At 56.6% G+C, this 24,636-nt stretch overlaps 6 protein-coding genes across 6 annotated transcripts; 2 read left to right on the forward strand and 4 right to left on the reverse strand.

Annotated features, from left to right (window-relative positions):
* Positions 1 to 264: 264 nt before the first annotated feature.
* SLS55_004115 (uncharacterized protein) lies at positions 265 to 1,495 on the reverse strand (the record flags this gene model as incomplete). The annotated part of the gene is made up of 2 exons (XM_066775576.1): positions 265 to 738; positions 794 to 1,495. The coding sequence occupies 2 exons, from the start codon at positions 1,493 to 1,495 to the stop codon at positions 265 to 267; spliced, it is 1,176 nt and encodes a 391-aa protein (XP_066633457.1).
* Positions 1,496 to 10,694: 9,199 nt separating this feature from the next.
* Positions 10,695 to 11,900, reverse strand: BET4 (Rab geranylgeranyltransferase; the record flags this gene model as incomplete). The annotated part of the gene is made up of 2 exons (XM_066775577.1): positions 10,695 to 11,672; positions 11,892 to 11,900. The coding sequence occupies 2 exons, from the start codon at positions 11,898 to 11,900 to the stop codon at positions 10,695 to 10,697; spliced, it is 987 nt and encodes a 328-aa protein (XP_066633458.1).
* Positions 11,901 to 16,367: 4,467 nt separating this feature from the next.
* Positions 16,368 to 17,252, reverse strand: RPS6 (40S ribosomal protein eS6; the record flags this gene model as incomplete). The annotated part of the gene is made up of 3 exons (XM_066775578.1): positions 16,368 to 16,463; positions 16,519 to 16,686; positions 16,797 to 17,252. The coding sequence occupies 3 exons, from the start codon at positions 17,250 to 17,252 to the stop codon at positions 16,368 to 16,370; spliced, it is 720 nt and encodes a 239-aa protein (XP_066633459.1).
* A 329-nt stretch (positions 17,253 to 17,581) lies between these two features.
* On the forward strand, positions 17,582 to 18,730 carry PRS4 (ribose phosphate diphosphokinase subunit prs4; the record flags this gene model as incomplete). The annotated part of the gene is made up of 4 exons (XM_066775579.1): positions 17,582 to 17,652; positions 17,726 to 17,817; positions 17,873 to 18,600; positions 18,656 to 18,730. 4 exons carry the CDS (start codon positions 17,582 to 17,584, stop codon positions 18,728 to 18,730), a joined length of 966 nt encoding a protein of 321 aa, XP_066633460.1.
* Positions 18,731 to 19,680: 950 nt separating this feature from the next.
* Positions 19,681 to 21,446, reverse strand: SLS55_004119 (uncharacterized protein; the record flags this gene model as incomplete). The annotated part of the gene is made up of 5 exons (XM_066775580.1): positions 19,681 to 19,896; positions 19,963 to 20,108; positions 20,174 to 21,180; positions 21,234 to 21,355; positions 21,420 to 21,446. 5 exons carry the CDS (start codon positions 21,444 to 21,446, stop codon positions 19,681 to 19,683), a joined length of 1,518 nt encoding a protein of 505 aa, XP_066633461.1.
* A 687-nt stretch (positions 21,447 to 22,133) lies between these two features.
* Positions 22,134 to 24,383, forward strand: SLS55_004120 (uncharacterized protein; the record flags this gene model as incomplete). Its single annotated transcript, XM_066775581.1, has 5 exons — positions 22,134 to 22,240; positions 22,382 to 22,576; positions 23,034 to 23,161; positions 23,225 to 23,313; positions 23,379 to 24,383. The coding sequence occupies 5 exons, from the start codon at positions 22,134 to 22,136 to the stop codon at positions 24,381 to 24,383; spliced, it is 1,524 nt and encodes a 507-aa protein (XP_066633462.1).
* Between the last annotated feature and the right edge of the window lie 253 nt (positions 24,384 to 24,636).

A 24,636-nucleotide genomic window follows, 5' to 3' on the forward strand; every position in this document is an offset into this window, starting at 1 on the left:
ACATCTCGCCTCCATGTGCGCCGTTAAGGAGAAGAATGACACGGTCGGGGGTATCGCCACGAATAGAAAAATATCAGAGTACAAACTGCCAGGGCCGTTACTGGGGCGTGAGGGAATGAAAATCGGGAAAAGAAAGGAACGCTGTGCCCATGCAAGCCTCTTAGAGCAGTGCCGGCCCGAGAAATAGAAATTATAGGTAAGTAGAGTAGTCGAGGGACTGTCTGGGCTGACGAGCGTCCGTCTTCGTAAACGGTGCGGCGGCACTCAGCAAGCAGCCTCGCACATCTTGCCAATCGCCTGTTCAATGTCGGTGAACAGATTGAGCACGTGGCCGTCCGCGTAAATTCGGATCGATTCGACGTCCTTGCGGTCGATGCGAGCTGGGCTCTCTGCACCCTCCGCCTTGACCGGGCTCCGCGGTGGAGTCGCCTCGGCCGCGTCGCTGACCGGCGAGGTTGGCGGCAGCGTCATGGCGGCCGCCAGATGCTCAAGCAGCTTTTGGCGAATCCGAAGCCTGCGGTTCTCCGCCTGCTCGATCTTGGCCATCCAGTCGTCGATCGAGTGGTCAAGCTCCACCAGAGCCTCCTCCTGCTTGAGCAGGCTTTCGCGCGAGAAAACGACCGTTTCGCTTCTCTTCAAGTACGAGATCATGCGCGAATGCAGCTTTTGCCTGCCCGCGCGCAGAGACTTGTACGTCCTGCGCAAGTAATCGCAGCGTTCATCAAGAGCGCGCATTTCCTATCCGTTCATTAGTATGCAAAATCAAGCATCCGTCTCAGTGCTGCCCACTCACCTTGGCAAGAGAATTGACATCCCGGGAAGAGAGAACCTCAAACTTCTCGGCCTGCTCGACGGCCTTCCCGCGCAGCTTTTCTCTCTCCGCAGGGGCGTACTTGATGGGAGCCTGGCGGACAGAGACGCCCTTCGGAAGCTTCCAGGTGTCTGCGCCCTCCTTCTCCGACGAGCTCGGTGCCGAAGCCGAAGCCGATGCCGAGGCCTTGCGTTCGCGGGTTGTTCTGGCAATAGGCCGACCCCGATCCATGATGGACTGTTCCGACCTCTTCCTGTGGTGACCGCGGCTGGTGTCGCGCCCTCGCACAGTCCGCTCCGGAGAGGCGCACTCGGGAATTCCAGTAATGGGTGTCGTGTTGGTCGGAGGCTCGTTGCTGTTGCTGTACCCCATGGCAGAATCGTTCCGGACTTGTTGTTGGCGCATGGCAGGCGAGGACTTCTTCCTGTACAGAGAAGGCGACTTGGGGGGGACTTGTGGGGGGATATCATCATCGTCGTTACGTTTCGTGTTCGTGTCCACCTTCAGGTCCGGCTTGGCTGGCGGGGGAGGAACGTTCGTTGGGCTCAGGATCGGGGACAGGGGCTTGACCGCGGGTAGGTTCCGTTCGAAGTCAGGCTTGGGGGTTTCGGACCCTTGGGAGCTGGGGGACATGGGCTTCTGCGGCGGCGGGACAAAGGCCGGACCAGTCACGCAAGAAACCATGGCGTCACCAAACGGATTGGCGCGCCAATGGGTTGCGGGAGCGCTGCCGGATCTCTCGTGGCCAGGGCTCAATGGTGGTGGTTGTCGGATAGGCGCCGGCGGCCTGCCAGGGATGGTTGCTTACTGCATGTCAGCCAAGCGCCGGAACGACCGGGGTAGGGAGCACGTACGGGAGTCCATCAAACCCTCTTGGAGGGTGGCCATTGGCGTCGGAGCTTGCAGCTCGGGCACGCTGACTTTCCGCCTCCTCGACAACGAACCCTGCCTGCTGCGCGCAGCGCAGCTGTCGTTGGTGACGATGGCGTCACCCATGGCGGTTGCGGAGCGCTGGACGGAAAGGGCCATCTGCTTCTCGTGGGAGAACTGGGCGCGGCTGTGCTGGGCGGGCGTCTTGTTCGAGGGCCACAGCTGGTAGCGGGGCTGGCCGCGGCGGGTCGAGTGCGAGCGGCTTGGGGGGCGGTTGCTGGTCCTGCTGTCGGGTCGCTCGGGCTCCTTTGGAATCAGCAATGGAAGAGTGGCGGGAGCGCTGCAGGTCCAGACTTACAAAGCGAGCACCGGGGCCGGCGATGTCGTCTGATATATGCATCTGGCTTCTGTCGACCACGCTCTCCCGGATGCAGTTGGCGATGTGTGTCATAGTCGGAGTCGAGTAAGTCTGCTATCCACCAGGCTACGTCGTAGTGAGACTCGAGACGTTACGGGTGGACCCTTCCCTGCGGAATGGCGCATGGGATCCGGGAGCTTTAAGTTGTGGCAGCTAATTACAAGGGATGCTGAGAAGAGAACCCTGGCTATTCGAAGGTACCGGTTCGGGGGCGATCGTTGCCGCCTGGAGGCGCTTCCCGGATGGGAGCGAGAGCCGACTGATCTGAAACACGTCGTCGACCCGAAGGCGCGATTCGTGGGGTACTGTGCAGAGGTCAGAGAGGCGCTAACGCAAGGAATCCCTCGTCTTAACACGCCGTCTTATCCCGCCCGCCCGTCGCCGCGCTAGGCCGCGTCGGGCTGCGTTTCGCCCTGCCAGTGCCCGGGAAGCTCGAAGTAATCAGGAACCAGCTTGCTGCCGCTGCCCCACGTAGCTGACCGCTCACATGTACACGAATTGTGCGTACGTATTGTGCATGGGAAGGAGCTTTATCGATAAGCTGTGCCAACGTCCACGTCCACGTCCTCGTCCACGCCCTCGCCCTCGCCCTCGCCCTCGCCGCCGCCCAACCCAATGCATCCACAGCCGACGCCCGACGTGTGAAGTCGTGCGCCGAGCTTGCATGGTGCAGGCAGCCAGGCGGCAGGCCAAACAGGCAAAATAACTGCTACGACACCAGACGTCTGGGTGCCTGGAAACAGGACCGGGCTGCCACGCGCGAGGCCAGGCTGAGCCGTTGATCTCCTCGCGGAGCCTGGCCGTCTCGCTTCGCCTCGGGCCCCGCCTTTCCTTCGGATCCTGACACCAGCAGCCACCACCCACGAACAGACGGCCTCACGCCTCCCCTGCGGACCTGATCCCTGCGCCTGCCCTCCCAATTACGCTTTTGCAGAGCCTTCTCCTATAGCGGCCACGGGCTAGCGGCCAGGACCTGCGACACTGCAGCCTCTTCCCTGTTTCCGCTCGAGAGTGCTAAGCTTCGTCGCCGCGGCCAGTGGGTCGCTCGGCCTGGGCCAAAACCTGACGGCGACGGCGACGGCGACGGTGACGGTGACGGCGACGGGCGGGCGCGGAGCTTTCGTGCGATAGAGCCCGCTCGAGCCTCCGCTCGCCTGCCATGACTCGAAGCGTCAACACCAGCCGCAGTCTTCCAACCGAGCCAGGCCCGCGCTCTCCCCGTCACCCGTTGCGGCCACGCTTCTCGACGCTTCGGGCCACACCTGCTGCTTTTTGCGCTGCGCCGCCGCCGCTGCAGCGCGGAGCGGCGCCATTGATCGCTCGCTGCAGCTGCGGAACCCTCGCCCCGGCTGTCCGCCCGCCCTCACACCATGGCGATCACCCCTAGGGCCCCGCACAATCACATCGTGTTGCTGCACTCAAGGTCACAAGGCGGGCTTGCACCGGCTCTCCCTTCGGCCCGCCGCACTAGGCCCAATCGCGCATCTTCATCATCTCCATGGCCGCCGCCCCGGCACGAGGCTATCGTCGTCTTCAGAGTTTCACGATCACAGTGCAGCAGCCGTTTGAGATGTGCACCCCGTCGGCCGTAGCCCTGATAGTGGCGGTGCCTGGGCCCAGCAGATCCTGCATGGCGCATGACGAGAAATCTCGCTGCGCGGAGCCTCCATGACCTCAGATCAGCTCGGCTTACTCGTACAGCTTCCGCCTACAATAGAGCACGCACGGAGCGCCTGTTCCTGGCTGCACAGACTCGATGCCGCTCCCTGAACACGGAAACGACATTTTTTGCGAGCATAGAGCCCGCTGCAGCTCCGGCAAGGGCCCCGAGCGCTCCGCTTCGCCTTGTTGAGATGAAAGTCGACAGATCATTGCGTCCGCCAGAGGAAAGCGCGGCGCCCATCGTGCGGTACCTTCCATTAGACGCATTACCCGCTCGCTTGATATCACCCACGCAAACATCTTCACCGCCTGCTTCAGATACATCTTTCACAAGATGAGAGGAATCTCCAGCTTATACACGGTTTCCACGTGCCGGACATTGGCGCTCCTGCGGCAGAGGCCATCGCTCTCGGACATATGCTTGCGACTGTTAGACGAGAGCACGGTGGCCCGCAACGATCACTCGCGTCATGCGCTATCCGCCCGGGCCATGCCATCGCCCACCGCATCACTCTCACAGACCCTTCCAAATCCTTCGATCGTGAAAATGGGCCCATTGAATCTCGTGCGGCAATGCGATGGGGTTGCGCAGCCAATGGATCCGTAGTGCGCGGCCGGGGTACTCGTATGTCTGCGGACGCGGCATCGGGCTTTACATCACTGACCACTGCTCGAGCACGCTCTGGGCTCCAGCTCCAGCTCCAGCTCCCAGCCCGCTGGTGCTCGCGGAAATTTTTGAAGCTTCACGGTGCTGAAGAAACTGGTCGTTCCTGCGCCGTTCCAGCTATAGATCCTACAAGGCTTGTCGTGACGGAAATAGATTACGACGACCGGGTTACCCCTGCTCTTGAGACGCGTCTACTGGGTCTTCGAGGCATTTCAAAGCTGAGGATTGTAGCGGTGACCGGCCGTTGGCTTCGGCCGTTTCTTCGACGCTTCCGTTCTCCGCCCCTGGGTCCATTGAACAAGTGCGCAGGTGGTCGGAATTGCCGACACTCCACTTGTTGGAAGTGTTCGTCGAGGGATGATAAGGAAAGCCGCAGGCATGGGCCGACTAAGCAGCTGACGCCATTCTGTGCTAAAACAGGAGCAGAAGGAAAAGACCAGCAGGCCGTCTACGAGCGGGCTTCGCAAAGTGCCTACGTACTTGTCTTAGCTTGGGGTTGACGGATATACCACCGCAGCCTATAGCCAGCAGACGGAACTCTGCTCTTGGCGCAAATACACGGTGGCAAGGATGAGAGTAGCGACTGCAGTCAGTTTAGAGCGGTATATGTGATGAGTTAACGAGCATAGTGTTTGCGTTACGCGGACTGCCTCAGCTACACGTGGTCGCACGTGGGAAGGTCCCTGCTATCCCGGCAGGCTGCCGGCTAGTTGATCCTATCGGCAAGCCGAAAGATCGGTTCGGATGGCGAGTACATAGCGGGGACTGCCTTGGGGGCGGCACAGCGCTCTTCGCTAAGCCTCGACCCTTCCCGAGCAACCTTATGGGCGACTCTGCATCCGCGCTGGCACGAACAATGCAAGGCACATATTGCTCGAGCCTTGATGATAGCCTAAAGGGCAGTTCGCCAAGAACGGACGGTCCCTGGGGAAACAGAGTGCGGTCAGTGCAGAGGCGGGGCTAGCGCTGCTGGGAAACAAGAGATATGTCTTCCGGCCCTGTTCGCACAGCAATTGTGTCACGTACCTGAGGCAACCCTTGAATGTGCCACGAGGCAAAGGCCCTGTCAACTGGCCCGCTTGATAGTCGAGCTATAGGGTCCACAGTGCCGATCCGCGCTGCATCAAGAGACAGGCGCGACACACAGCTCCGTGTGGGACCCTACCGGTCAAGAGAAGCACATCACAGCCTGGATCGACGCGCAGAAACTCGTGCCGCTAGCGACTTATTGAAACTCGAAGTCTGGAACGGATCCGCGTGCCAGCAGCTCGACGGCGAATGAGAGGGCGCTCGACAGTCGCAGGTCTGCAACGCACATCGCGCCAAAGTAACGCCCCGCTACCCCAGCACATCTTTGGACCTAACCAGCCTAGAGCCTGGTTGCGCGATTTGTTCAGATCCTTGGCCAGGACACACCTGCTTCTACACCACCTCTGCGCCTGCTCCTCACATGCGTGACCGCATTTGCACATACGTCATCCATCGCATTGCTGTGCGCGACGTCGGCCTTCAACCATGGCTGTAAGGCAGGTAATCGCCATGATATAACCCATCTGGGAAACACTCAATCGAAAGCAGTAACAAAGGCTCATCATAATCATCGTCTACAAGGATATGACCCGTCACACCGACTTCGAGCCATTCATATCCGCCAGATGCCTCGCGTCTCCTCTTTTGCTTCGCCGGATGTGCAGAGCTAACATGATCGTTCCCCAGGCAATTGCATAGCACTATTAAAGAACTTGCATCTCGGTAATTGCCCCCTCTTTCTGGGCACCATAATCCATGGTGCCTCATCCGAGCCCCGCAGCACAATCCTCCAAAGGCTACTCGGTGCAGAGCGTCCTGGGGCTGGATTTCCATTTCGCCGCCAGCCTAAGAGGGAGGTATAGTCCATGGAGTTACGGACGAAAGAAATGGAGTATCATACCACGAAGCGCTCAAAATTTCCTCGATCCTGGCTAGAATGGCCGCTATCGTACTCATCTCGGCGGTGGCGCGGTGCCACACCACGTGGAAGGAGGCGTAAAGCTCTGGGACCAGACTTGCGCCTTCGTATGAGGGAATTGGGGGTGCTGGCACATGCACTACGGATAGCGCAACGGGTTGCATGCCGCATTGGGAAGACGGCGCGCTCTAAAGGGATGGAGCTGAAGTTGATGTGCTACAAGATGATCCGCACCTCCGCCGCCCGGTCTGTGTTCACTGAGTCGAAGCCGTAAGTGATTTAAACTTTAGCGCGCACGGAGGTTGCGGATACGTCCGTCGCGATGGTGGAGCCTGGGCCTTGTCGGCGATTCTGGAGCCTCAAAGCCACCTCGCGTACCACGTACAGGCCTAATTGAGTCTACGACCAGGCAGAACTCTCACAAGCGAGAAGAAGGGGCGTTCTTACCTTTGTACTGTTTTTAGTTTTTGCTAAGTCTCACTAGGAACACGCCGGCGGTTGTTGTGGCTGGCTGCAAGCGAGAACCAACGCCGGTGCCACACCCGGCGCCGGTCCGAGTCAACTATCTCACTACTATACTTACCCACTACTTCAAGCCAAAACCTTGGGGTTTGAGGAATTGTTCGTCTGTAAGCTGCAGCAGAATGAAGGCTTCCCTTAGCCTAACACGAAATGGCCAAGAGCTCAGGGAGTACAGCAGGGAGCCTCCGGCATGGATGATTTATCTTTACCACTGATGCCTTTACTACGTCCGCCGTCTCATCATCGACTTCTCGCAAATCAGTTTTTCGGCCATACCTAAAGGCTCAGATCGAGCGTGGATCGTACGATCTCTTTCAAAACAAGACCGCATGCCTTTCTCTCTCGCACATGTTTTTATCCTACCTTGGTGATCCGAGGTAGAGCCCGATACATAGCGCCTCCGGCATTCACTCTCTTCTACCCGCACGATACGCATGCACATCAATGCCAATTTACTGGAATACCTGAGCAAGACTACCTTGGATTTTCATTGCAATCTTGTCGCTCTCTATCTTCTTAAGGCTCTGATACATGCATTGCAACATCAGCAGTAAACCGACCAAATAGTGGTCGGAGTAAATGAGAGAATGCATCTTGCCAGTAGTCAGGCCAGGGTGCCTAAGGCTGCGCCCTGCAGTTCTCTCGTACCCGTTCCGGTTCAACGAACTAACCAGAAAGGGGGCCACAAATAGAGAGAGTCAGGGGTCGAGGGGTTAAATGCGTGACACAGCCTCAAGACCGACTTTCCGCCGTACTATAGGCTTTGCACTGCGCTTCCATTGCGGAGCGAGATTGAGGTGGCATGGCGAATGACCGACCTTGAGGAAGCGACATTTGGCTGTACAGAGATCGCTCCTCCTGCAATGCAGGTTTGGGAAAAAGAGGCGAGATAGGGACGGTTTCCAGTTGCGGGGGGAAGGGGGATGGCCGGGAGGGAGGAGCGACAGGGGCTGTCTGTGGTCGGAGCTTTTCGGGGCCCGGCGGGGGCGCACGCGCAGCATTTGCTAGGCAGGCCTCATACTCTGTCATGTCATCGTTTGTTCACACAGCGGCGTCTAAGGCGGCGTAATGTATAGGCAGGCATACGTGTCAGTCAGGTGGAAAGAAGAGCCGGTAGTGAGCGAAAAGCCAAGCAATATTGACTGAGGTGATGAGGAGCATCTAGTGTTTGACGCCATTCCAAACGTTAATTCGTATGCGCCCTCATGATGTGCCGGTCCGTACAGAGTAGCGCCGACGGATAGTGTACCTGCATGAGAAAGGAAATAACAAGGCGGGCGTCAGGGGTAAAGGCGAAAAAGCAACGGGTGTACGAAAACGCCTAAGCTAAGCCGGTCAATGCCTGATGCTGATCCATCGGAAAGGCGGGCCAAACGACCGTTAGTTGTTAGTTGTTGCAATGAGTCGATTCTGCTTTTCCATTACTGTCTTGCGATAGTCGCACTTTTGCTTGCCTACGTAGACTCTGCCTTCGTATAAGAATAGTCAAACAGCATGAAGCTCCTAGCTGAAGTCTTGTAAGTGACAGTACCTCGGTCAGATGTCCCAGAGCGGGCGCGATTAACATGTTGAGTCAGGCGGGATGACAGAGCTCAATAGTACGGAGAAAAAGTCGCAGGATGAAGAATAAATGAAAGGAGTAAGGCAGGAACTGCTTGAAGTAAACCTTCTCTACATGCCACAGCTACTACTGTGGAGTGGCAATGGAGAGAAAATGGCAACTTGAGCCGAGTTGGTAGTATGACTTCTCGTTCACCCCCACCTCATTGCCGCTTGTTCGAAGATGATTTTCCAAAGGTAGCGACGGTACTCGAAGGGGTCGAATATGATAATACCCCTGCTCAGATGGCTGATGGGCAGCGGAAGGGTGATGAAGACCAGTATTTCGCGCACGTTACCCACAACTAGTGTTCTCCTTTCGGGCCTTTACCGTATCGCTCTGATTGCCCATAACATCGATCCCGGCAGCCATTTGCTACACCTTGGTACAAGTCGCATGGTGTTGAGGTGGGGAGGATAGCGCTAAATTAGGCAAGGCTGCTAAGTGACGACACGCGCAAGCGCCAAAGTTTAATCCTCGACGACGGTGGAGACGAGCGCTATGCCGCGACCAGTAGGAATACCGACCAACGAGGTGAGCCGGGGTCACTTGTACCAACCAGGCTGCCGCAGCCGGCTGGCAGTCAGTAATGCCGCATGGAAATCGCCATCTGCGGAGTGCCAATGACTGCTGGAACGACCACCATTTGGGGAGTAATAGTACGCTGGAGGTGGAAGCGAAAAATAGCAGGACTGGACTTTCTCACTTCTCCACTTATCAGGCATATCAGCATGATCAACGTGGCTGAGTGTTTGCAACTCCCAGCATCTGGAACGGTCGCGCACCCACCAGCGTGCAATCCATTCCATCCAGTTGCCCTCCGTTCATGCCTTAAGCCCGCGACCGAGACCCTGCCGAGCGTAGGCCAGAACAGGACTGTCTTAGAGGCAATCTTGCGCAGGGAGCAGACACCCGCCGGATCGATGCCCCGCGAGCCGACTTCCGATCAAAGACAATCAGTTGGTCTTGTGCCTTGCATCAACCACGATCCATGTCAGTTCGGAGACTTCCTGAAGAAAGCCTTTGGTGCAGGAGTCTACGGCGATCGTTGGCTCGGGTAACCGCTGATCTGCTGATGCCAGACTAAAGCGCTCTCTGCTGCATGTATTCGACGATCACCATCTCTCCCGTAACGTCGCGGACGGGGTTTTGCGCCAACACGGGGTTTTGCGTCAAGCCAATCATGTAGTTCCTCGGCGATGAATAACAGAGTCGGATCGAGTCGGATCAATACTCTATTGGTTTGACGCAAAACCCCGTGTTGACGCAAAACCCCGTCCGCGACGTTACAAGAGAAACGCCGTGCTGCGCCGCAACCGTACGATTTGCGCGATCTGCTTGTCCCGGCGACGGATGAGGAAACCACTGCAAGAGCGTTGTCCTCCCTCGGGCCCGTGATGCTCGAGCGGGAGTACCCCCGAAGAGACCGAAAGCTTAAGCCCGACTCATGTGTTCGTGCACACCTGCACGTGGAGTGCAGGACCGTTGCGCTTCTCCTCCAGTTTGGTGGCTGGCAACGGGATTCTTCCCGTTCGCCCATGGCACCATGATGAGTCCGCCACCTATGCTTTCGTATGCGTGCACGTAAAGCGTTTGGAATGGGTGGAGATGAGCGACAACTGTGTTTGAAAAAGGCTGGCGAGTGTGACTAAACACGTTCGTGAGGGTGGACAGGAGAGACAGGAGATTATGGGCTCAGGCTGCCGTCCTGATGGTTTGGACAATTCTCGGCCCGACAAGCGTAAAACGGAGCCGCAAGCAACCGTGAAATGCGGCGTCGGCGGCGTCGGCGGCGTCGTGCTTAGTCGCGAGACAAGCGAGATATCTCCACGAAGGTTCACGCCGCGAAGTTTGGCGCTCAGCGCCAAAAGTAAATGTGCCGCCTTTTCGCATCCTGCGTGCCGAAAAAGGTCGCTTCGGTTTTGAAATGCACTCCAAGATTGTACTGGATGAAGGTTGGAGCGTGAGAACAAGAGATGAATTGCACCAACTGGACATGGGAGTAAAGTTTGATGTCTATACTTACGTGCGTTTGGAGTCCAAAGGATTGGGGTTTCATCAGGGGCCATTGGAATCTGCAGGCTCAGAGCGGACCCTACGTCGTTTGGCAGTGACTGTTATGACATTGAACTTCATGTCTTCAGCGCAAGTAAGAGTAGGAAGGCATTGAAGTGAGAATGTGTGGTAGCAATAGTACTAAAGCTTCAGCTTCTTGCTTAGATCATCCCACCTAGCTGAGCGGAGGGGATCCAGCTTCTTGAGTTGAGACAACCATTCAGCCATCTCCGCAGCGAGATCAGCGTCTTCTTGTCTGGCCGCCTTCAGTGCTGTCGCAGTCTCCAGCAGTGCCTGGTAGATCCATTTGCAGTCTTCTGCTCCATCGAGCATTTCTCTGATGCTGTCGAGTTCCTCTTCCAAGTATCCGGCGCGCAATTCATCATCAACATCCAGAATGATACGTGCATGGCGGGGGCTGTTCTTGTCAAGAGTGGCTATGAGGAAGGCGTGATAAAACCACAATGACTGGTCGTAGGGATCTGTGTACAAGGCCCCTTGAATGAGCTCGAGCTCTGACCTCATAAACTTCTGACGTGCCACGCCGTCCGCATTGCGTTCATCCAGCAGACGAGGAATCAGCTTGCTACGATTATGCCAGGCGGAAAAGTTGGACAGGTTGGTCTTGATCATCTTCGTGGTGTACTCGAACTCGGGCTCGACCATAGTCGTACCATTGCCGTCTTCAGCTGGAAGCTCTTCCAGATTCTTGACGATGAGTCTTCTATAGTTCCAGCCGTGGAAGTTGCGACTATCCCGGCTCAGCATCTTGCCGACCAGACCAAGCTCTTCTTGCCACAGGCGCCGGGCATAGCCGACAGGCAGCAGCTCGGTAGACTGCTGCAACAACCATATTCTATGGTTCCATATCCAGTAGCATTTCGGGAACTTCAAGATGAGGGGAACGAGGAAATGGAGGTCGTTCGTGATGTGGTCAAGGACCAGCTGCTGACCAGTGGATAGTCCTTCTTCCGCCGACGCGGGTGAGTCGAGGGCGTCTTGGAAGATGTGCTCGAGAATCAAGCGACGGTGGTTCCAGACGGTGTAGTATTCGGGGTTCTGGGCGAGGAGCTTGGACACGAGGGCCAACGATTCGGTGGTGTATTGCCTCTCATTAATCTGAGGGGGTTGGTCAGTTGCAGGCGCTACGGTAAGAGAGGTGCACAGCCCTTGCTTGCCTTCGCATTGACTTGAGAGACCAGCTCATTGTATTTCGCTATCTGTTCGAGCTCCTTCTGCTTTTGCTGCTCCGAGCGATGCTGGAGGGACTGGGTGCGTGGGGCGCCGTGCTGCTTCTGTCAGGACGTGGAGCAAGGCAAAAGGGCAGGCACGACGCACGCTGGCCATCTCGACGGCGCGATCGCAGTGGTGGACAGAGGGAGGGAGAGAGCGCGGTTGTTGTTGCCTCGAGACACGGCGAGTCGGCGGGCCAGGCGCTCCTTCTCCGACGCGTCGCTGCCCCACCGGCCACGACTTCGTCTCCGTCCCGCTCTCTTCTCGCTGGCTTCAGTCTGCGTCTCAACGCCCACCCAGAAATCCGCTGACAATCCAGGTCCCGGCTTGAAGGCTCGCTCGAGGAGCCTAGCTACTGATATCATTATTCGACCTGGCTGCCTGATCGTTTCTTCCAGCCTTACCGTCAAGACGCCTTTGCCGCCTTGACTTCCCTCCGTTTTACTTCCCAGCTTGAGCTCCGCATTTTGTCTTCCATAGAGCTTTAACTTACGTCCAACATTAGCGGCATCTAATCTACTACATCGCAAAGATCGTTGTCCGTCTCCACCATGGAGCCCACGAAGGGACCACAGAGGACCTTCATCCCGGGAATCGTAACGGATCCCGACTCGTCTTGGAGAAGATGCTATCGCAAGATGAAGCTGGGCAAGACACCTCTTTTGAGCCCCAAGACAACTCCTGCCCCGGGCAATGGAGTGACGGCTGGCGGCTATTCCCCCCACTCATCATCACCTTCCGATTCGCTCACTAAAAGGGATCAACTCGCTCCTCTTGAGCAGGGCGACTACTTCAGCTTTGACCCAGTCTCTGGCAAGCTGAAAACGAAATCGTCGGCGTCATCGGCGGAATCTGTGGATTTGACAAAGCGACCCATCTTGTCTCCGACAAGCAACTGTATGAGACACACCTCTTGCGACTCCGAGAAGCTAAACTTCCGCCCCCAATCCACCTCGTCAAAGAGCATCCAGTGCTTCAAAAAATACCCTCGGGCCACAGGCAGAATTGAGCGAAGGCCATCTCCGCGCTTGCGTTACCGGATTCTGCACGAGAACGACGGCGTTTTCCTGACAAAATGGAACCGTGCCCAGGTGGATGGAATGGACGAGGTCGGAAGATGGATCCCGCGAACTCGTTCGCCATCGCCCGGCCAACCGGCAAGACGTGAGAGGGCTGGCAGTAGCGACAGTATCTTGGAAATGGATGCGGATGGTGATATTATCCTCCCAGACGCAGATGAACCACGCCGATCTGGTCGCCCTCAGCGTCGCTGGAGGACTTCGCCCCGAAGTTCCATGTCTATAGACATTGATCTCAAATCTCCGGCCAATGCATGCTTTCCAGGACCGGATGAGTATGACAACGACATGTCAACGCCACTTGTTCCAGCTTGCCCGGCAATCGAGCCGATTCCTCTTCCGGTGAGATGTCAAGAAAAGGGCGCCCTCAATCCTCTTTCACTTAGTAGATGGGCTCCTGAGAATGAGTCGAGTCGCCGGGCCCAAGTTAACAGCAAGCAACTTGATCGATTTATTTTGCCGCGAAAGTCACCGACAAGCTCCCGGGAAAGTCTTCGTTTGAGCACACAACCTGCGAGCCTGTCAGATTTCGAAAAGGCAACACGCCAAAGGCACCCGGCATTTGACCCATTCAGCCGCCGTGTGCCGAGGAGTACTAGGGTCCAAGATGCATTTCAAGATCTACAGAGACAGACCTCCGCTAATAGGAGTCGCTCATCTCCCCTGGACTGGAACAACTCTTTGGCGCTGAGGCATGGCCCACGGCAAGTCAGTGATGGAGCCGTCTGGAACGTCGGAGGGTCAGGTGTTGTAAGCGACAGCGTCTCCGGAATTCCCGACGGCCGAGGCGGCATGCTCACGAGTGGGACAAATGCACCGTTACATACCTCCATGTTCTTGACAGAAGGGGATGCTGTGAGCGAGCAAGAAGCCCATGAGAAGCGACTTGCCTTCGCTATGGGAATAGATCAGTCGAGTCGTATTCTTGGCTCATTTGAGGACCGTACTGGTTCCAGTCCAACCACACCATCGAGGCCATGCTGGACCGTCTCGAATCAGAAGAGTCCTGAGTGGGTTGATGGCGAGTGGATCAAACGAGGCTCTCTTGCAAGCGGTCTTTCTCAGACGGCATTCTTGCAATGGCACCATGCTGACAGCGGCAATAGGAACCCAAAAGAGCTTGAAGGAGAAGAAGCCTGTGCCAACAATTCCATTCAGATATGTTGCGTTTCTGTGCCTTTGCATTTTCTTACTGACAACTATATACAGTCCTCGATGCGCCTCATCTCAGAGACGACTTCTACTGCTCAACCCTTGCGTATTCCCATACTGCAAAATGCCTTGCTGTTGGTCTTGGAAGCAATGTCTACTTGTGGTCAGAAACGCAGGGTGTGGGGACGCCCGAGAGTATTAACGGCCCTTACAACTCATATGTGACGTCGTTGTCTTTCTCGTCGGCAGAGGGCGGTCAGAGTGTTCTCGCCATTGGCCGCCATGACGGATCTGTTGCTTTATGGAGTGTCTTCGATGAAGAGCCCCGTTTCAACGCCCAACAACCGCACCCGATTTCTTGTGTATCATTTGCGACAAACATCACCAGACGATCCTCGATGCGAGATCCGGCGATATTTGTTGACACTGAACAGTTGTTGATCGGAGACGAAGTGGGAAACGTTTATTTCTTCTCCGTCGAATGGCCTGATAGCACGACCCGTGACCTTTTCGATTGGCCTGGAGAGATGACGCTTCTCGCAAGACTCAGCGTTCACACCCAGCAAATCTGCGGTCTTGCTTGGTCGCCACAAGGTGAGTTTTTTGCGACAGGCGGCAATGATAACGACTGCTTTCTTTTCGAAACCAAACAAGTTCTTTCGGTAATTCCGGCACACCAGGCCATGGGCAGCCGCCGTTCCGCTTCCGGCTCCCATCATTACACAGTCAGGCCTGGTAACGGCCCTGTTCCTTCCCTCGATTCCAACGTCGCCAAGCACAAGTGGGCGTTGAATGCCGCCGTCAAGGCTATGGCTTTCTGCCCTTGGCAACGCGGCCTTCTTGCCATCGGCGGTGGTTCCAATGACCGTTGTATTCACTTCTACCACACCTTCTCCGGTGCTTGCCTAGCTACGGTCGATTGCAGTGCACAGGTAACCAGCCTCATATGGAGCACCACACGTCGCGAAATCTGCGCTACCTTTGGCTTTGCGCAGCCAGAGCACCATTTCCGCATTGCCATCTTCAGCTGGCCAGCGTGCGAGCAGCTCGTTGCCATCCCCTGGGCAGACGAGCATCGTGCCCTTTACGCCATCTCGTATCCAGGCGGCCCGAATGATGGCCGTACCAAGGGTGAAGGCGGCAGGTGGTGGAGCAGAACTCAGGTTGAGGGCTGCATCGTCGTTGCAACAAGCGATTCAAGTATCAAATTCCATGAGGTATGGAGCGAGGAGAGGAGAAGGCCTAAACGCGTGGTGGGTGGCCTGGGTGGCAGCGAAATCCTGGGCGAGCTGCATGGAATGGAGAGGGACGAGGATATGGTCATTCGTTGACGTTCCTCTCTTTGGATGAGCCTTTTGATCGCGCTAGCGTGTCGAAAGTTCGGTTCCAGTGGTACTATTGATAGTAGAGGCAGAACACTCATTCGATTCCTCATTGCTCAGTAAGACTCACCTAATCCCTCCGCATCTTCTCCTAACCGTAGTACGCCGCTACTAGAACAACATCTTGCATGCAATGCTTCTTACACGTGGTGACTCCTTTCTTTGGTTGGAAGGTTTCCCACGCCCCACCCACACATAATTTTCCGAAAGACGGGTGGCCCATAGGATCCGCAAACTTTGTATCAACAAATGCAAGCGGGAGGGGGTCAATAGGTTGGCTGAGTAGCGGACTCGCTGCCAGAATGTTGCTCTTTGAAGTGACCGCACTTGCAGCGCTTAGGATAGCTTTTGAACCTCTCAGTCCGTCTGCGTATCGAGTAGACAGGTCAAATCTGATTTAGGAAGAAAGATAACAAAACCCATAGCACAGATCGTAAACACGCGGGCCTGCATTTAACGGTTCATCGACAGAATGGAATTCGCGTAGTATAGGGTAAGCTAGGTACATTCCAATGCTGCAGCGAGTAGTGATCTGAGCAGGATCCACCAGGGTGGAGCATGTGTGCTTGGTTGATGGTTCTGGCGTTGTCTGACATGGAAAGCTAAAATTCAAAACAGAATGGAACCCGCAAACTTTAAATGGACGTGCTGTCGATCATCTGAAACGCGCCTGTCGTTTAGGCTGGCAAAGCCAGCACTTGGAGATATGCATGTTCACATGGAGAAATCCCCACATCACGGTAAAAGTCTCCTAAAGAAACCGGGGATTTTTGACTGAAATTCGGAAGGTTGATGCCTTTGGAGTATATCATTCCATGATTCTTTACGCCCGCATTCAACCAATTGATGACCCCCCGAAATGCCCATGCCTTCATTGAAACCCGGTATATCGCATCTGCTTTTGTTCCCCCATTCCGAAGCGACGTTTTTCTTCCCCAATCCAGATATCAAGCCCCGACATCTAGCGCTTACTTGCGCATGGAAGAAGCCCTCCTCTTCTTGGCCTGGTCGTGGGCAGCCTTGCCCTCGACAACACGCTGGTGAAGGAGCTTGGCGTACTCGGACTGTGATTTCGTTAGTTCCTGTCCAATTGAGTTCCCGAAGTATCGTGCAACGTACAGCAGAGTCGCGCTGGCGCTCGGCGTTGCGGCGCTTGAGGGCGATCCTGTGGCGCTTGTGCTGGAGACGCTGAGGAGTAACCAGACGCTGAATCCTGGGAGCCTTGGTGTAGGGCTTCTTGCCCTCGCCCTTGGGCTGGACCTCGCGGCGGATGACGAACTTGCGGACCTATTCACAGAAATTGTACATCAGACTTGGCTCTTTCAACTCAGACTCGGACATCATCTCAAAATGATTGAGATGACCCGGCGAAGTACAATGAGGGGGAGGAAACCCACATCGTCTTCCTTGCTGAGACCAAACATGCGGCGAATCTTGGTGGCACGCTTGGGGCCGAGACGCTTGGGGTGGACGGTATCGGTCAGGCCGGGGATGTCGGCCTCGCCCTGCTTGACGATGGAGAGGGCAAGGACAGAGAGATCCATGGCGACGATGCAGCCGCGGACGGACTTCCTCTTGCGCTCACCAGTGCGGCGGGGGCGGTAGCAGGAGTGGCCGTCGGCGAGCAGGAGGCGGACACGGGTGGGGTGCATGACACCCTGCTTCATCGGGAAACCCTGCTTGTCGTTGCCGCCGGTGATGCGGAAGACGTAGCCCTTGAACTCGTCGCCAACGCTGTCGCCGGGAACCTCCTGACCCATGCGGCGGTCCATGAAAACGCGGAGCTTGCGCTCATCTTCGACCTCGATCAGCTTCTGCGAGCCGTTGGCCGGGTAGGAAATGTTGAGCTTCATCTTGACGGCTCGGGGTCAAGATCGAAAGGACTTGGTGTCGGGGGGCTGGTGTGGTCGTCGCGGTCGTCGCGGTAAAGTGGTGTTGGTTGAATTCTTTTCGAGTGGGCTTCGCTAGCGGGTCCGGCGGAACATGTCGCCGGCGTGCACGGGCCGGCTGGTGTCGAGCTCCCGCTCACCGCCCGCCGGGCCCGGCAAGCGGTCGGGTGCGGCAGATGGCGCGCGAATGGATTTTATCGCATTCTGCAAGGCGGGCGTCGCTCTTGAAGCCTCCACCATGCGCAACGCCAGCAATCTCCGCGCTCCCGCCGCTGCTGCTGTCGTCCCCCGCCATGGCCACCAACTCGATCAAGCTGCTCACGGGCAACAGCCACCCCACACTCGCTAAGCTGGTGGCTGACCGGTACGCTGCTACCTGACTGGCTTTGAAGCTGCATTGCGCCGGGCGCTGCGCTCACACTGCAATCACTGCACAGGCTAGGCATCGAGCTGACCAAGATCCTCGTGCTGCAATACTCCAACCAGGAGACTTCCGTCACCATCGGCGAGTCGGTTCGCGACGAAGATGGTACTGCTGCCTCTCTCGCCCAAGCGTGCCCAACTGACATGATGCACTCGCGCAGTCTTCATCCTCCAGTCGACCGCTCCCGGCGATATCAATGACGGCCTGATGGAACTCCTGATCATGATCAACGCCTGCAAGACCGCCTCGGCCCGCCGCATTACTGCTGTCATCCCCAACTTTCCCTACGCTCGCCAGGATAAGAAGGACAAGTCGCGTGCTCCCATCACCGCCAAGTTGATGGCCAACATGCTGCAGACGGCCGGCTGCAACCACGTCATTACCATGGATCTGCACGCCAGCCAGATCCAGGGCTTCTTCAATGTTCCCGTTGACAACCTCTATGCCGAGCCTAGCACGCTGCGCTGGATCCGCGAGCACCTCCCCGTGAAGGAGTGCGTCATCGTCAGTCCTGACGCTGGTGGTGCGAAGAGAGCGACCTCCATTGCCGATGGCCTCGACCTCGGCTTCGCGCTGATTCACAAGGAGCGCGCGCGGCCGAACGAGGTCTCGAAGATGGTTTTGGTCGGAGACGTCAGCGATAAGATCGCCATCATTGTCGACGACATGGCCGACACCTGCGGCACGCTTGCCAAGGCTGCCGATGTGGTCATCCAGCACGGTGCCAAGTCGGCCATTGCTATCGTTACGCACGGTATCCTGAGCGGCAACGCCATTAATGCGCTGAATAATAGCAAGCTGGAGAAGGTCGTGGTGACTAACACGGTGCCGCACGACGACAAGAAGCTGCTTTGCCCGCGTATCGAGACCATCGACATCAGCCCCACCGTAAGTGCTCCCCGTATGTATTCCTTGAAAGGCCCACACTAACGCACTATTGCAGCTGGCTGAAGCTTGTCGTCGTACCCACAACGGCGAGAGCGTATCGTTCCTGTTCAAGCACGCCCCTGTTGACTAAATTTGCTTCATGCATACCACCTAAATTCTCCTCTTTCCTTCCAATTCTGGCGTATGGCGCGGTGATGTGAAGGCGGATAAATATCTTGTATGGGCCCAAAAGAGGAATCACGACGCAGTACCCCCTGGTACAAGTAACTCACATAGCTTACGACAAAGAACCTATCATCTAGACGGGTCAACCGAAGAAAGAAAATTTTAAAGAAATCTCTGCCACCATCCATATGCTCAAACAGTCTTTATCCCATTGTTGCTGACTAGGATAACAGCCTGAATAGCTCCGCCCCATTCCCCGGTCTTACATACATGCGTGTATGCATGCCGCCGGATAATTATGGCCACAAACACCCACCCATGTAAACCCTATTGCTCCTTCAGGTTGGTGTGAAGGGGCATGTTTCAAAAATGTTTGCTTGGCCAGACGTCGGAACGTCATGCAGGCGGACGAATAAGGCAATTACATGCTTCTCCGGTCTGGCCGCCTTTCTGTCTATTTTTCTTTTCTCTTGGTTGTTACTGAGTGCATAAACAGTGCCAGAGCTTCGGTGGACCAGACCTCACCCTAGGCGGACGAAACGCTACAGGTAAAACTTTGTTTTAGTGACAGCAGTTAGGAGATAGACTTATCTTCATTTCGGTCCGTAGGAAGGGGGTGGGTGGCTGTGGCTTTGACAGGGACGACATCACCCCCATCATTGTTGTGCCACAACGGGAATAGTAATGTCTTAGGGCAAAAGGACAGCTGACACATCACGGAATACAGGATGTCTAAGTAACCTGCATGCCAGGGCCGACCCAGAATGCAGCAGCCAGGCAGGGTTCACTTTGCTCGTTGAATCGTATTCATTCGTTGCTTGAAGAAAGCGAGAAGAGGTATCATATTTGCGCCGAACATCTCCTCGAACGAGCCGCCCAAAATTATCAATGTGCCACTACCACGACGAGCCATATTTAGTGGCCGACCACCTCTTGTTGCTTCACAATGCTGCCCTTGCGCTCCACCTCCTCGGCTCTGCGCTCGAGATCGTTCGTCTGGACGACGGACATATCCATTGTAGGGACGAAGAGTGGTGCGTTCGTGAACAGGTAGTTCATCTCCTCGAGCGGGCGTTTCTTGGTCTCGGGCAGGATGGCCCAGAAAAAGACGGCGTTTGTGAAGTTGCAGACCTGGCGAAAGCAAGTGTGCGTCAGCTTATGAGGTCGGCAGAAGATGATGTATCTTCTTAAACTTACGATGAACAAGATGTAGTATTTCCAACCGATAGCCTTGAGAGCGATGGGCGTAACTTGGCCGATCATGGTGTTGAACGCGAAGGAGGTCATAGTGGCGATGGCGACGCCCTTGCTGCGGGTGCGAGTATCGAAAATCTCAGCGGGAACTGTGAAGGGAAGATGGTCAGTCATTGATTTGACGAAGGAGAACAGGTCGATTGGGAACACTCACTGATCCAAGAGAGAGGACCGCATGTGCAAGAGAAGCAGAAGTTGTACAACCAAGTCATGGCGATGAAGCCCCAACCAGCAGAGAGATTGCCGCTGGAACCAGGTGGGAAGACTGCAAGCAGGGCTGTGGCAATGATAAAGGTCACCATGTTACCCAAGTTGCCAAAGATGAGCGGCCAGCGGCGGCCGGTCTTGTCAATGAAGAGGATGGTCAAGAACTGGGCGACAAGAGCGATAATGGAGTTGATGGCCTGGTACTTGAGGGTGTCGTCTCCGGCAATGCCGATTTGACCGTAGATGTCGACGGAGTAGTATTGGATGGCGCTAACACCGGTCATCTGGACAGATGCTTGCAAGGAGATGGCGATGAAGAGGCGGCGGAAGCAGGACTTGTCAGTGAAGAGTTCGAAGTACGACTTGGCCTCGTGCTCGTGCTCAATGGTAATGGCCTCCTGAATTTGATCGAACTCAGCGCGCACCCACGCGTCATTCTCGTCACCATGGGCGTGCAATTGTGCCAGGGTCTTCAAGGCCAGCTCGGGCTTGCCATGGTCCATCAACCAACGAGGCGACTCGGGGAACAGTAGGATAAGGAGGGCTAGCAGACCGGCCGGGACAACCTGGATACCCAGGGAGACGCGCCACTGGCGGTTGTCGTCTGGCGCATAGCCAACATAGGTTCCCCAAGAGATCCAAGAAGCAGCGAGGGCGCCAATGCCAAGCATAAACTGTTGGAGAGCGGTCACTCGACCACGGATGCTGGGATGAGCCAGCTCGGCTTGGTAGAGGGGGACGACCATGACAAGGAAACCGACGCCGACGCCCGCAAGACAACGACCAGCGTACAGGTAATCGATTGTCTGAGCACCCGTCTGCAGACCGCCACCCAGACAGAAAATCACGGAGCCAGTAAGGATGGTCAATTTACGTCCGATCCAGTCGTTGGTGACGCCGGCGAACATGGCGCCAAAGAAGGCGCCACCCGTGAAGATTGAGACGACCGCTCCACTAGTTTCACGTTATCTCCCTATGCTGAGAAAGCCGTGAAAAGCAGCACTCACTGTTCATTTTCGTTGTCACCAAACGTTTTGGTGAAGGACTGGCTTGCAATGACCTCTGCAATGACACCCAGGTCATATCCGTACAGCACGGAGCCGAGCGAGGCGAAGACGCAGACCAGAAACTGGACGGTGTTAGCGTCAATCAACGGCGCGGAATGTGGGGGACCCGGCGGCGGAGAAGCATACCTGGTACCATTTCGGAGGGAGAGCCATGATGAGTTGAAAAGTTCAGACTCGGAAAGATTTCAGCGAGGCTGCAATGCGCACAGTCAAACACCTGCACGCTTCGGGAGCGGAAGACATCTTATAGTGAGTAGGCGGGAGACAGCGGTCACTCCGCATTTTGGACGCGGCAACCCTGGCACCCCCGGCTGTGCACGGCGCGAATCCTACGCGGAGCCGTGCGCTCGAGTTTCTGGGGTAGCCCACGCGGGGCTTGGCGTGGAAGGGGCATAGCGTGACTGGAGTCGCGTGGGCAGGCCAGTGCCGCGGAGAGCAGTGAGGTGAGAGCACAGGGCTGGCGAGTAGCCGAGGCGGGCAGAGTGGACGGCGAGTGGATGGTGAGTCGTGAGCGGGGGCAGATGAGCCGAAGAGGCGGCCATGGCCGCGCTCGAAGCGAGTCGCGACCCCAAAGTGGCGCGCCTGCCCTTTTCTCCACCAATCCCCGCACCGCCTGCGCCTGCCCAGCGCAACAGCCGCCGGCATGTCCTGCACGCACCCGGTGGGCTGCGGTGGGATGACTACGCCGTCCGCCTGCTGCTTCTCACGCGAAATGACCCACCCGCTTGGTTTACGGCAGTCGTGGCGTGCTCGTCTTTAGACGACCGCAGGCGCTCATCGCAGACTGGACTGAACCAGTCAATCGACCTCTCTCCAGAGCTGCCAATCCTCACCCCGACCATGGCCTCCTTCACCAAGATCCCCGAGGCCGAAACGCCCAGCATTGCCATCAACCCGAAGCACAAGATCTCCAAGATCAACGACAACGTCTATGGCGGCTTTACCGAGTAAGTCTGCCCAGGCCCAGCGCTTCCCAATCCGTGCCGCTCTCGATCTCTGCCTCAGCCCACCAGGCAGATGATCAATAGCGGCCTAGCCCCCATCACCGCCCTTTTGCCCACTGCTGACTTCGGATCCGATTCCGGCAGGCACATGGGCCGCTGCATCTACGGCGGCATCTACGACCCCGGAAACCCGCTCTCCGACGAGCACGGGTTCCGCAAGGACGTCATCGAAGCCTTCAAGGAGTTAAACTGCCCTGTGGTCCGCTACCCCGGCGGCAATTTTGTTGCAACCTACCATTGGTTGGACGGCGTTGGGCCCAAAGACCAGCGGCCCCCCAGGTAAGCTGGATTTTTCTCATTCGTTCCCGGTTTTCGAAATCTCCGGTGATGCCGCCGTCCCGGTTGCAGCCCGCCGGTTACGTGCATGCGGCTCTGCAGCTGGTGATGGTTGCCTGCTTGGGAAGTGATCCATGCCGGAGCCACCGATCCGGGCCGTCTCACCTTTGCACCCCCTCGCGTCTCCACGTGATATCACCAGACGAAAACCTGCTGTAGCAACTGCATATGTGGAGTTGAGTTACATGTCGGGATGTCTCGGGTATGAGTGTTGTTGTGTCTACATACGAGGGCAGTGACACTCCGTCATTTCCCGCGCCGTCGCACCGAACTCTGTTGCCAGCTCCGCTAGCATCTATGCCCGTTTCCCAGACCCCGATATCCCCCCTTCCAGTTGCTCGTCCTCAATGCACTCAACTATCTTAGCCCTCAGAGTCATTGACTAAGCTTTCCTTCATAGACCCGAGTTAGCATGGCTCGGCCTCGAGACCAACGAGTTCGGTACGGACGAATTTCTCAAATGGTGCGAGGTCGTCGGCACTGAGCCCTACTTTGCCTTGAACTTCGGCACTGGCACGCTCGACGAAGGTCAGTAGAGGACCGAAAGGACCTCCCATCATGAAAGGGAGCTTTAAAGCTGACTGTATCCAGCCCTCGCCTGGGTCGAGTACTGCAACTCCACGCAAAATACCTACTACGCCAACCTCCGCCGCAAAAACGGCCGCGAAAAGCCCTATAACGTACGTCTGACTCGCTCATCTTGGCCTATATACCGACATTTACTGACCACTGTCGCTCGGAAAAGGTGAAATACTGGGCACTGGGCAACGAGATGTGGGGTCCGTGGCAAGTCGGGCAAATGACCAAGGAAGACTATGCGCACAAAGCCTACCAATGGGCCAAGGCCCTCAAGCTGCTTGACCCGTCCCTCGAGCTCATTCTCTGCGGCCAGGACGGCATCAGCACCTGGGACTCGTACGTCGTCAAGGAGTGTGTCCGCTGGGAACCGCACGCACTGGGCGGCTCGCAGACGGCGTCGCTCATCGCCATGCACAGCATTCATATCTACACAGCGTCCCAGGAGCATCTACCCAATGCGACGGCGCCACGCAGCGCGGAGCGTGCCATCGAGATCACGGCGGGGCTGATCGACCTAGCACGCGTGGAGAACAAGGTGCCGCATACAGTGCCGCGCCCGACCATCTGCTTCGACGAGTGGAATGTGTGGGACCCGATCCGCGCCCCTGGTGAGAAAGGTGCCGAGGAGAAGTACACGCTGTCGGACGCGCTGGCGGTGGCCGTGTGGCTGAATGTCTTCGTGCGGCAGAGCAAGCACGTTGGCATGGCCAACATCGCGCAGAGCGTCAACGTCATCAGCCCGCTCATGACACACAAGGATGGCCTAGTCAAGCAGACGACTTGGTGGCCGCTGCTTCTGTTCAGCAAGTACATGCGTGGTCATACCGTCGCCGTCAACGTCGCCTGCGGCGAATACGACGGCCCTACTGTGCCCGAATGGATCCGTGGCACCGTCGAGACGCCTTGGCTCGACGTGTCAGCTGCCATCACCGACGACGGCTGGGTTGGCTTGGCCGTCGTCAATGTGCACGAGCAGAAGAGCTTCGAGACCAGCTTGGATGGTGTCGCGGCGAAGGGCCCCGTCAAGGTGTACACCGTGACAGGCCCTTCGTGGGAGGTCGTCAACACGCAGGACAAGGAGGAGGTTGGCATCAAAGAGAGCGAGTGGGATGGTAAGGGCAAGTTCACGTTCCCGAACTTGAGCTTCACGTTGTTGAGGTGGAAGGCTTAAAGTGACCACTTTTGTCTTATGAGTGTATAGACTGCTCGAAATAGAACTTGTTTGCTACAGAATAGAAGCGGCCTCAAGTCTTATTGCCCTTCCTGCGAACCAGAATATCTAAACATCCGATTTCCGCTACCCACGTGAGTAAGGAGGTGAGATAGTGTTGTGTGTTTGCAACGGTGCGATTGGGTTGTATTAGGAACTAACTGCTTCTCTGCTTAGTGTTTACTTTTACCGTCACCCATCAGAGAAAGGGAGC

This window comes from Diplodia seriata (genome assembly GCF_021436955.1).
Source record: "Diplodia seriata strain FDS-637 chromosome Unknown scaffold_4, whole genome shotgun sequence".
Taxonomy (NCBI): Eukaryota; Fungi; Ascomycota; class Dothideomycetes; order Botryosphaeriales; family Botryosphaeriaceae; genus Diplodia; species Diplodia seriata.